Below are 12,695 nucleotides of genomic sequence, written 5' to 3'. Positions count from 1 at the left end.
CGTTTCTTTCTTCTTTTTTTTCTGTTTATTATTTTTATTAATTTTTTATTTGAGTTTTATGTTATACAGAAATTTCTCGATGTTAATAGAAATTTACGATGAACATTTATATCGTGAATGTAATGTAATATTCTAAAAAATATTATTCTTTGCACTATATCATTGTATTTTTATTATGTATTTTGTTTGAAGCAATAAAAAAAAAGAAAAGAAAAAAGGTGCTATTCCGGTGGTGTCAAATATCCAAAAGTCTGGGTGGGACCGGAAGTAGCTGTAGACAGGTACAGTAGTTCTCTCCATATTTGACTCGATCGCACCTGAAAAAGCGATAATGTGGTAATATTCGTGAAGTGAAGATCACAGAAATCAAGGTTAGTTTTGTTTATAATACTTTTAAGATGTAAAAGAGTTTCTTTTAAAGTTGCGAGTAGATTGCATATTGATAATGAATGTTGACACTGTATCGTGTTATTATTTTCCGAGTACATACGCTAAAGAATAAGGACGAATACTGGGGCACACTTTGTGCTTTTAAAGTAATTTTTGACCGAACTGCTGTTTTGTTGTAATAAGTGTATTTAGAATATAAAAGTTGCTAATTTTACAGTAGTTACAGTACGGCCAACTTTGAATTTAAATCCAATCATAGCATAAAAACGAATTTCTTTTTGTCCAATTAGTACTTAAAACCTATTAGTATTAGTTACTAAATCATTATTCATTTGTAATATGATTTCTGTTTTACAAAATGTGTATTATGCTTATGTCCAACAGCTACCATGACATGCTGCAGTGGTCTTAAGCATTGCAAAGTGGCTTTGGCCTTTGCTATTGTTTTTGACATATTTGGCTTCACAGCCCTGTTTTTGGGGCTCTTTGCACCACTGGAGGTGAAAGGAAGAGATTTCGGGGATCTTCTTGTCTACACCGGTGTTCTCTTGGTACTGATATCACTTGGTGCTTGGGTCATGTGGTACAGCGGAAACATTGAGGGTTTGCCACCCCAAAAGGAGTTGAGCCGAATAGGCACGGCTGTCGACCGCCTGGCCCGCAATCTCAGCAGGAAAATACACACACGTCATGTTCACAGAGGGCCCTGAATTTATGCGCAAGACTAAAAACTTTCTGAGATATTGGAACTTTTTCTTATTTTTTCCATTTTATAAAAAGACGACATATTAGCTACATTGTTAGTCATGGTTTGAACATAAAAAGTTGGTCCTGCAGATTCACAACCGTTCTGTTTGTCAGAGCGTTACGACTTTGCATGTATGTGAGACTGTTACAAAATAGTAGTGATATTTAAATACAAAAATATGTTTTCTGTAGTTGTAGTACAGTTTGACTTTGTTACGCTTTTTGCATTACTGTGAACCTTGCACAGTAAAGAGGTCACCAGAGGGAACTATAATAACACAAAAATTGTTACAAGAAATGCCAATGTATTGGAGTTAACTTTGAAGTCTTTGTTACTTTGCATGTTTTTACTATATTTTAAAATAGTATTACTTATAATTGTTTGAGTTAGGTATTTGAATATAGCTTACCTCTTAGACAATATTGTATTTAGCTTTACCATACTGCCTGTCACAGCCTTTTTTAACTACGTTTTTTTGGGGCTCATTCATTTAACATTCGTTTAACAGTTCATTTACGAAGTGATAAACACAACCTTTTTTTCTGTTTATTTCTATTATCAGTGTGTTTTAACCACAGTTTTCGAATTTGTTTAACATTGTATTCAAATTGTAGTACACAGTATATGACAAACATAAGACATATGTTGTGATAGAGAAGGACAAGAGTTATTAGTTCTCACATTTGTCATGCATAAAATGATGTATTTGACTTTTTAAAACACATTGTTCACAAATGTTTAGTTACTTCTATAGATAAAAGCGATGCATGCTACAGTCATTTAATCACAAGAGATTAAAAACAATTTAGCACGACATGGATTAAAGAAATTTTTTTGGACCTAAACATGTAAACTGATTTTTTTATCATTATTATTAGCAAACAGAAATATATTAAACTGTTTTTGTAGTTCAACATTATGTGCTACCTTTCTAAAAGTGTCTCCAGTAAACAAAAAAAGCAGCTTACTGTCAATCAAAGAAAGTAAACAAACAAACCCAGCTTTATATAGCTCTACGGCCTTTTCTTATTTTACACTTTATCTTAGCGGGCTTTTCCTGAGCCTTCTAAAGGGATTAGGGCACAGCTTAGCACATGCTGGTCTATAAATGGTGCATATTCTGTCTGGTGTGGACTGAAGTGTGTAAAACAAAGGCAGATTTGCACGGTAAGAAATGTTTTGTGTCAATAAAAAACATGGCTGAAAATGAAGCTGTGAAGTATAATTATTTTTAACCATATCAATCATTTCATCGTTTTGTATTTGTTTGCTCTTTGATAACACCAATCAAAACAAGAGAAGATACTCCGTCACACCACTTCATGTGTTCTATATGGTCATCAAATGTTTTATAAAATGAAATGAGCAATTCATAAAAAGAATTACCTGCTGTTACAATGACAGATTCCCAATGCACAGGCCAAGCAACATCTTTCCTTAAATACTGAAATGTCAGATTATGAATTTTGAACATTATGCAAGCATAGTACACTGTTGGATTGAAACAAGAAAAAATTTCGGACCTTATTTTGCTATTTAGGTGCCAGTTAAATGATGTGTCAACTGCACATATACAGGGCTTCACTAGATTAGAGCTAAAACATTATAGATTAGTCACTGTAGCCATTTACTGTGTTAACTCTTGAGCCCTTGACTTCCAATGTATAGTACATTGACTGACACATGACATGGGGGTGGGTGGCAGGTTGTGGCATTGTGAGGATAGTGACTGGTGACATTAATAGGATCAGATGAAGATTGTCTGGATGTATTTTTGATCTTGATTAATTAGTAAGTAATTTAGATGACACAAAGTGACATACAGTGCGCTATACAACCTGGTTGTAAGTGACATTGCAAGAATATTTTATATATTATCTATAGAATATTTTGTACTTAAGTTTAATGGAGCGATACAAGTTCATTACATTAAACAGTTTTTAAATTGCCCCTTACTGCATTTAAAACAACATTTAAAAAAAAATCATATTCCGTATCCTGAACTTCCATGTGGTAACCTAATGAGATTTATGACCTGAAACATTAAAACAAAAAAGTTGATGTCCATGTGTGTGGGGGTATTGTTGTGGGGTCGTACGTTTTAAATATAATTACAATTTGAACAGCATTATTTCACCAAAATATATAATGGCTCGGTTTCACAGACAAGGTTTAAGACTTAATTGTTAACTGTGTCCGTATCAGGTGTTAAGACACCAAATATGTGCTACATTATTTATATATTTACAATTTTGCTTAAACATAAAAAAACTGAACAAAATAAAAGATATATATAATAGAAATCTCTTTTTAGCTTAACCTTATGGTATCTTGTCTGACTTAATCCTGTATGGAGAGGTAGCCACCTCCTTCAGCAGCAGTACTCCTGCACCATCTATCATGATTACTCACACCATCATCCTCCTTCGTTGGTCAACAACAAAAGGTAAGCATGCTAAACACATACAGTTGTGTTTTTGTTAGTTTCTAGGGTTGGCAATGTCATTTAAAACATCTGATTTATGCTATTTTGAGTGTTGGATTGTTAGGTCGCATGATTTATATTAGTTTATCATGTATATTGTAAGAAATGTCTTCTTTATGTATATAACTTCCTACAGCCATTTTAATTTCAGTGTGCTTTTGGGAATTTCTTATATTTATGACATTTTATGGTTGCTTTGACTAAAGCTTTCGGAGTAAAGAATATTTCTTGGTCAGACAAAGGTGCTTTGGACACAAAGACAAGAATTTTTCCTATACTGCTGCTTATATAAATGTGATACCAATTTAACCACTCATAAAGGCGGCAGGTTTCTTTCTTCTGACAAAAATAGAAAATCATTTCTGTTTTCTATTTACAGCATTTTACACATTTATTTTGAAAACACTGACTCTAATGTCTCAGTAGAGGGAGTTAGAGAGTTAGACTTGACTGACAAGTAATTGTCTATGGGGAATTTAATGAAAGCAGTTTTGGGGGGGACACAACGAAGAAAAATCGAAAATTTCTAGAAATTATTTTTTTACATTGAATGTGACCCTGCCTGTAAAAGCCAAGCTGAAGTCGTGTTGTGGTCAACACATCATTTAACAAAATGTAAAGAACATTCTTTGAAAATCTAACATTAATAGGCCTATCTATAATATTGACAGAGATAGAAAATGTCAAAGACGAAAATAAAGAAATTAATGGTTGAAATCAAACTTTAATGCTTGTTTTTTGAACATTAGATTCTGATACTTTAGCCTTTCACAGACATTTTTCAATGTTTGATGATGGATATGATGTTCTATTTACTCAAGCATTTTCTGATAAAATGTTATGTCCATTGCTGCTTGTTTCACAGTATTTATAGGGGAGCCTACACGTGAGAAACTTTGAGGGACTGACAATCCATTCGATCTCTATATAGGGCATAATTCAAGGCATTGGTCCAAAAATGGGCAACTCACAGAAAAAAGGTCTTTCAAAGGAGATCCTGGATGACCTTAAAGTGAACACAAAGTTTACTGAAGCCGAGATCATGCAATCACATGAGAACTTCCAGAAGCAGTGTCCCTCTGGTCGCATCTCTCAAGATCAGTTTGTAGAGATCTACATTCGGTACTTCCCTAACAGTGATGCGAAATCTTATGGCCAGCATGTATTTCGCTCCTTCGACACCAATGACGATGGGACATTAGACTTTAAAGAGTACATTGTAGCTCTTCACATGACCTCTTCAGCCAAGACAACCATGAAGCTGGAGTGGGCCTTCTCCCTTTTCGATGTGGACAAGAATGGCTACATCACAAAAAACGAATTGTGCGAACTCTGTCAGGTAAGAGAATGAAGAGTCTTCACATAAGATTGAAGAAAGATTATGTTATAGTTAATATTTGCATTCATTAATCCTTAGCACTTATCAATTGTTTGAATTGGAAGTGTATTGGTTTAATTGGAAGGTAAAGGGTCTACTGTTGAATTCTATTATTGGTGGGATTTTCTTTTCTTTTGTTGTGGTCATTGAATCCTAAGGAGGATTTTAAAATTAAAGCTGACTCAGGATCAGCTGATAGACGGATGGAGTGACTTCACACTTAAGCCTGTGTGTTATAAACAGTCATTGCAGATGGAGAGAGAAAGATTCAGTAGTGGGGGACTGTGAAAGAGATAAGCTCCTCAATGTGCAATCTGGATTTAAGGCCATCGCCATTGAGGCCGTGACATGCCAACTGTTAAGATTTCTTCTTGCAGATCACTTTCCCATGATGTGTCTGATATCGAGTAGAGATGCAATAGAAAGAAATGAACAGCTAAATAATAATAACCCTCGTTTACCTTATACCATCTGGAAACAAACAACCCTACTGAGTGAAAATCTCTTCACCAAAAACTGAACCGACCAAAGTGTGATAATAAAGTTGTCAGGATATAACAGAAATGATTGAAAACAGTTTGTGATAATGCCCTCTATAGCGCCCCTTGTGGTAAGGCTGAGAATACGTGTCTATTGTTAGGTTAGCCATATTGATGTGAGCCAAATATATCGTTACCAAACAAGCAAGTTAAGCTTTAATGGACATCTATTAATATCTGACATTATTTAAAGAAGAAAATAACAGATTTTGAAATGCACCATTGTGTAACGCCACACATCTCTAAAGTTCTTCTACTAAAGTACTCTACAGTAGGCACATGTCAAAACAGGTTATTATGGGATGTGAAGTTGAGTTTTTTTTTATTTTAGCAAGGCACCTCTTTCTGTTCCAGATCAGGTGGTTTTGTCTTTCTGTGCTGATCTTTACTATTCTGAAATCACATTTCCGAGACATTTATTTCTTAGAACAAGAATAATCTCCTAATCTGAATGTACAGTATTTCAGATTTACATAAAAAGCATTTTAAAATGACATGTTAAATTGTTGATTATATAAGATGTTCCATATTATATATAAATACTATTTATAGTTTAATTTTAGGGTACAGTTGGAAAGTTTCAGTCTAACACTCTCCGTTTTCCCATCAGGCCATTTTTAAACTCATACCTAAAGACAAGGTCGCAGATCTTCCCAATGATGAGAACACAGCAGAGAAGAGAGCCGAAAAACTCTGGACCATATTTGGCAAAAAGGACAATGGTAAGACTTTATTGGGAAGTGAAGTAAAGACGTCAATATTAAAGGGACAGTTCACCCAAAAATAAAAATTATGTCATCATTTACTCACCCTCGAGAAAATTAAGACAGAATGATTAATTTTTGGGAGAACTGTTCCGTTAACATACTGTAAACATTAACACGGTAAATTCTCTTTCTCACATGCAGAACGACTTGCAGAGGGCGAATTCATTGAGGGTGTATCATCAAGCCAAGTAGCGCTGAGGTTAATTCAATATGACAATAAATGACCTTCCAGAATGATGACTAAATTTCTCATGCTTGATTGCATGGTAATGTACCGGCGCTGCCGAACTGGAACCTCGTATCTCCAAAACACCCACTTTCCAAGAAATGAAAAAACAGTGTTGAGAAGCTCTTTTTAACAGTTTTTATTGGTTAAATCTGACCAATAGTAATGATTTATGAACAAAATCATGTTATTTTGAAATACAAGGTTTCAGTATGACAGTGATGAATTGTGTTTACTTGTTAAAGATTGGATGATATATGAGTTTAACAGTAGAATAGCCTTTTGTAAGTAGTTTCTAATTAATAGCCCATAATTCAATTTTCATTTTACCTGACAATATAGTTCATTCCACTGGAGTCCTTGTGGTGGACATATAAAAGGTTAATGTTTAAATCAGTAAAACAGTAAGTTCTTTTAGAAATGACATCCTTTACAACACAGAAAAGTATTTTACTCATTTTTATTTGTTTATTTGTTAAATATAAAGTTTGTTTGCGGTTAACCTCATTTATTTATTTCATGTTCTGCCTCCGCACCTATAACATCCATTGGTATTTTCAGAATTGCTGATATTCTGTTCATATATGCCACGATTCCATGTACAGTAAGACATCAAAGTGGGTTATGTTTCATAATGTTGATTGTTCTGAGATTGTGTGTGAATGTTATGCAAATATGCTTTATGTTAAACTAAGTTTGTAATGTTTCATTCTTGTACAATATTGGATTGTTTTTTAAATGTGTGAAAAAGATATTAGTCTATTTTCACTGTGAATAACAAAAGTGTTTTATGGTCCTCATATGTTAGTAAAAGAACATTTGTTTAAAAAGTAAGAAGAAAACATCTATTCTGTTCTTGTCCTTTGTTTGTCATTTTAATTTTCTTTCTGTTTCTTTCACCATCTCTCGCATGATCTCGGTCTCTTACTGGGGAGATTATGCACATAATCCTCAATCCAGATTTTCAAAGCATCTGTCTAAAACTGCCGAAATTCAGATGTTTGTTGTAATCTCTTCATCGGCCCATCTTGTTCTGTATTCAGATTACGTGGTTTTGTTGTTCAGTGCTTTTATTGAAAACGTGAAATATACAAAATGCAAAAATAACACAGACCCAGACTGCCAGTAGATCCGAAATGTGCCATCCATTTGAAATCTATCAAATCACAACAGTTCTACTGGAGGTACAACCCTGTCTCTCTTTCTTGTGCTCTCTGTGTTGTACATATTAGGCCTCTTAACCTAGTTTTGTATGTGCATCCCTGTATGTGCGGCACTCATAGGAAAACAAAAGAATACATTTGTTTAATAAAATAACTTTTCATTTCACATAACGTTTCGATTAATTTATGGAAATAAAGTAATATGGCAAGCAAAAAACAATACACTTTTTTAATGTTGCTTTTGCATATACAAAGCTTTTTAACACATGTGGGAATACATCATTTCATCAATACAGACTGAATATAAAACAACTTTATACAACATATATAATCCATTATACATGATGATATACATACTATACATCTCATTTCTACCCCTGCTTAAAACACCAGTAAAAACTTTCTTCAATCCCAGCATGAAATGATATCCACGCAAAAATGTAAACAATATGACTGTCAAAAGCATCACTTGAGTCTTATGTTCTTTCATCTCCTTAGCACATTTCATCCGCCCCTCCTCTCTCGTCCGTCTCCAACATGTCTTCCATGTCATCAAGTTCTCTTTCACAGTCCTCACACCCCTCCGTTCCACACCCCCCCACCAGTACCAGTCCATGGGGATTCGTTGCTGGCATAGGACCGTCAGGCACTTGCTCTCTGAGGGGCCACATTGTGTCCATGAGCGTGCCCTTGTGGCACTGCTGAACCAATCGGCTGATGGAATAGAGGCTCCCGCCTCCCGCCGTGATGACCTCATCGTATGGTGGGGCGTGGCTTGCGGCGCGGGCCTCCTCCAGGCGGATGCGGGCACGGTGCTTCATCTCGATCAGGGTTTTGGTGTAAGAGTTCAGGGTGAATACAGCCGCTGCCATGCAGCAGCTGAAGGAGATCCACGCCATCCTGTGAAAAAGCCCCAATGACCTTTAAAATACCCAAACTATTTAAAATTCCAAACACTTTTTGGACTGCACTTTATATAATAGGTATGTTATACACACAATAGGAGAGCAAAAAAGAGTCGCAACTCCAAGGTAACTCACGCAAACGACCAACCATAGTCCCATGTCTGAGGCCTCCAGTCTTTAGGCCCGATGCTCACAGTCATCTGGAACACGGTTGTATACATCATATGCGCCACCATTCCCATCATGCCTGGAAATTACGCAGCATACATGTTGTTCTCCTTGTCTTTGTTACACATGGATTCAGAACCAGATTATTTCACGAAAAAACTAAGAGATGCTATGAGAACTCTCTATATGAAAAGGGTTTATAGACGTACCAGATAGGACGGTACAAATGGCAGCAAAGGCGTTGATCTTGAGCGCATACATCTCTTTATTCAGACACAGAAGCAGCAATTCCACCCACATCATTAAGAAGCCCGTCGCCAGCAGGCTGATGTACGCAAACTCCGATATCACAGAGAGCCACAGAACTCCTACAGGATATGAATCAGAGGTTTGGATGTGGGCATAAGTCAACTTTTTAGAGCCGTGTAATTGTTGGTGTACAGCTCATGAAAATCTCACCTTGTGTTTCTCCAGGGGTCAGCTCGATGAAGCTCCGGCATTTCTCACCTGGAAATTGAGTGAACCATCATTACGGTCTTCGCAAAACATCATACAATATAAGAACATCACAGTTTTACAGCTGGTAATTCTCACGGAAATAGCACAGAAATGAATCATATTTCAATTCAAATCTTTCTCTCTTCCTCCTACAGTTGGTATTGTGTCTAAAAATTTCACATTTCATGTTATTGCCTGCCAAATATAAATAGCTTTTTTCTCTTTATTGTAAATTGCTCAAAGCTTATGCTAAGTGAAAATGTAAAAAATAAGAATGTGTTTGATCTCTCACCTTTTTAAAAAGTGTTAAAAATTATATAACATGGGCAACTTTTAACTGTGGCATCTGTTTGTTGTGTAAGAAAGCAGCAGATGTTGAGAACTGGGGTGACCCCATGCTGGACAAATTAAAGGCCACAGCAGGATTCAAAGGCGCTAAATCGGGACATTAGTCTCAAGAACAGCTTTGACAGATTTTTTACATTTTTGTTCCTCGCTTTTATGCACTGGAATCAAATTTGGGTTTCCACCCAAAGGATGCAAAGTAAGTGAATTAATTATGAACAAACAGAAGTTACCTTTTCCGTCATTGTGCTTTTCACAGGAAAGCCAAAACCCAGTGTGGAAATAACGCAGCATGTATTTGTCCTCTCCCGTCTCCCAGATGTAGTGAACAGCATTTGCCAGATTTTTGGCTCTTATACGGGCCAGTTCTTCTTTTTGCTTGGGGGACATTGTAACATTTGAATCTTCTTTTGGATCAAGGGTTGGGACCTCTGTGAACGGAAAGAGAATGAACATACACATTTGGCGCTTTTATTCAGTGCATTCAATATACATATTTTATCAGTATATGTGTTCCCTCGAAATGAACCCATGACAAGGCCATGTGCTGTTAACGCAGTTGGGCTACAATCTATACCTAAATCAAAGCACAGTGATGGCAGCAAAAATGTTGATAGATATGATATTAAAAGAAGGTCACATACACTTCAAACCTATTTATTTTATACACACATAACATCATTTCAGTTTACGCAATAGAAGTGTAAAGAAAAAGTCCCTGGCAAACAGGTTTTTCAAATATGTTTGACATCTCGCCTGCCATTGACTGGGACCGAAACTCAATTTCAATCTCAAGAATAATTTGTTCACACAATCTGATGTAATATCTTTCATTTTAAACACTGCATTACCTTTACATCAGTCTGAATGGAAACCTATAGATTTAGTGTTAATCTGCGTCATAGTGGTCCGACAGATTTCCAGAGGTTTGACCTGGATGATTTTGTTACAAGGGTTTGAATGTAATCTCTCATATATACGGTTGAAAAGGGCAGTAGGTTGTTTTACAGCAATTTTTATGTGGTTAAAAAATAAGGTTGACACAAACGATACAATTAGGTTTTTTTGTTCAATTCGAGACAAATCTTATCTGATAATTATATGCCCTCCTGAAAATAAACCAGAAAAAAAACACTTTTTGATGTGAAAAGTTATTCAATTCAAAATTAACCAGTTTTATCAGTTTTAATCCAATTACTAATAAACAAAATAGAGTGCACATAAATGCCTCCATGTTGTTATTTTGTCAAACTTAACAATGTTGCTTAAAGGGACAGTTCACCCAAAAAAGAAAATTCTGTCATGAAGTCCTCAACCTCAAGTTGTTTCAAACCTGTATACATTTCTTTGTTGTGTTGAACACAAATATATTTGGAAGAAAATTAGCAACTGATATTTCTGGGGCACCACCTACTAACATTTATTTGGTTGTCAAAGGTCCCCCCAGAAATGTTAGTTTTCCTAAATTTTTCAAAATATTCTCTTTTGTGTTCAAGAACAAAAAAAGTATACAATAATTATTTCTACTACTTTAGTCAATAATGACACAGAAATCTTATATGCATACATTCTTCCAAATATTCAACAAAACAAAGAAATTTATGAAGGTTTATATCAACTTGAGAAATTAATTTTCTTCGGGGAACTATCCCTTTAAAGCTTAATGCTAGCAATTACTTTTCAATTAAAATAAATAATAGTTATCAGTTTATTATTCTGAGTGTCTACTTTTACTGAGTTAAATATTCATCTGTGTGCCAGTTTCTTACCGGTTGTGTATGGCTGGCTGTTGTTCTGTCCGCAGTTCTTCATTTTGACCGGCGACAGACAAAGAGGTTTGACCACTTTATGCGTTCCCACGCACCAGTAAGAGGTGCAGAAGGCCAAGACGGAGAGCGCTAGGGCAAGCGAGGTAAGCGAGAGAGACAGGAAAGAACGGTTCCTCCGAGACAAGCGTTCCAACATTGTGCAAAGATGCTGTTAAACCTGACGCTGTAGGGAAAGAAAATGCACAAGACTGTTAATGATGCACTGTGCACAGTTCCACCTACGGATGGACTTAACAAATGTGAGGGGAGGAAGAGAATCGAGGAAAAGATGTGGGCAGTTGTGTATGAGAAACTTAGTGCACAGGAATAGCGTCAGAAGCCAGAAAGGAGTTTGTGTGAGAGGAGAAAACAAATAGAAATTGATGATGCACAGAGCAAAATGAATTTGAGACGAGCGGAGAATTTAAGAGAGAGAGAGAAAAGAACGAATATCAGACAGATATCAAGGAGGAAAATAACAGTCAAAATATCTCTCAAAACGATCTTCCATTCAAAGCTTTTTAAAGCTGATGAAATATAGAAAAGCTACATAAAGCGATAAAGACTTTGTTTCAAAATGGATAGGACGTACCATAGGTTCCAAGAAAGTCAACGGAGATGAGACTGGCAATCAACAAAGATCTTCATGCTGAATGTTTAGTGGTTTGTAAATCCAAGAATGGAAGCCACTTGTGTCTCTGTCATGTTACTTCAGCTCAGATGAATAGATGAATCGAGTCTTAAGCCAGAAAGACTTGTGTTCTTCTCATCGTTTATACTCATCCCTCACCTGATCTTCAATTTTCTTGGAATTTCTTACGTATTTCATGTCTTAATCACGGTTTCAATTTCTTTAATCCTTCATGATCTCAGTTAATCTTAAGAAGAAAGGTACATCTGTCTCCCGTGAGTCCTCCAGAAACCTTAATAAAGTGAACCGACCATGTTATTAAAGACAACCTACGTATTATATTTCAAGGTTAGTGGCTGTTACAAGAAATAATAGACATTTGAGCTTGATTTATGAATTTTATTAAAACATATACATATTTTTGATTTATGAAAAAAAAAACTATGATTAAAATAGTAGAAGAAACTGACCTCCACATCTGTGAAGACAGCTCCGGCGCTCTGCAATTTCACCTCACAGCCTCAATGTCTTTTCTTTTATTCATTCTGTCCCTCTTAAGTGATTTTTCACAAACCCACCCAGATTTCATTTAATCCCACCAAATCCATCTGTTCCTTCCATTCTGCCTCTTTCTATAGTTTCCT

General features: G+C 35.7%; 2 protein-coding genes across 2 annotated transcripts; one reads left to right on the top strand and one right to left on the bottom strand.

The window, feature by feature from the left end:
* Positions 1-4,581: 4,581 nt before the first annotated feature.
* rcvrn3 (recoverin 3) lies at positions 4,582-6,531 on the top strand. The gene is made up of 3 exons (XM_056742024.1): positions 4,582-4,962; positions 6,151-6,262; positions 6,449-6,531. Exons 1-3 carry the CDS (start codon positions 4,582-4,584, stop codon positions 6,529-6,531), a joined length of 576 nt encoding a protein of 191 aa, XP_056598002.1.
* Positions 6,532-8,190: 1,659 nt separating this feature from the next.
* Positions 8,191-11,597, bottom strand: si:ch211-232m10.6 (uncharacterized protein LOC572203 homolog). Its single transcript, XM_056742238.1, has 6 exons — positions 11,382-11,597; positions 9,846-10,043; positions 9,229-9,276; positions 8,979-9,137; positions 8,737-8,848; positions 8,191-8,596 (listed from the first exon to the last, which is right to left on the bottom strand). Exons 1-6 carry the CDS (start codon positions 11,575-11,577, stop codon positions 8,191-8,193), a joined length of 1,119 nt encoding a protein of 372 aa, XP_056598216.1. The 5' UTR covers positions 11,578-11,597.
* Between the last annotated feature and the right edge of the window lie 1,098 nt (positions 11,598-12,695).

The sequence above is a fragment of the Triplophysa dalaica genome, chromosome 25, assembly GCF_015846415.1.
Source record: "Triplophysa dalaica isolate WHDGS20190420 chromosome 25, ASM1584641v1, whole genome shotgun sequence".
Lineage (NCBI taxonomy): Eukaryota > Metazoa > Chordata > Actinopteri > Cypriniformes > Nemacheilidae > Triplophysa > Triplophysa dalaica.
Note: the sequence above shows the minus strand (reverse complement) of the source record. Positions and strands in the feature narration are given on the sequence as shown.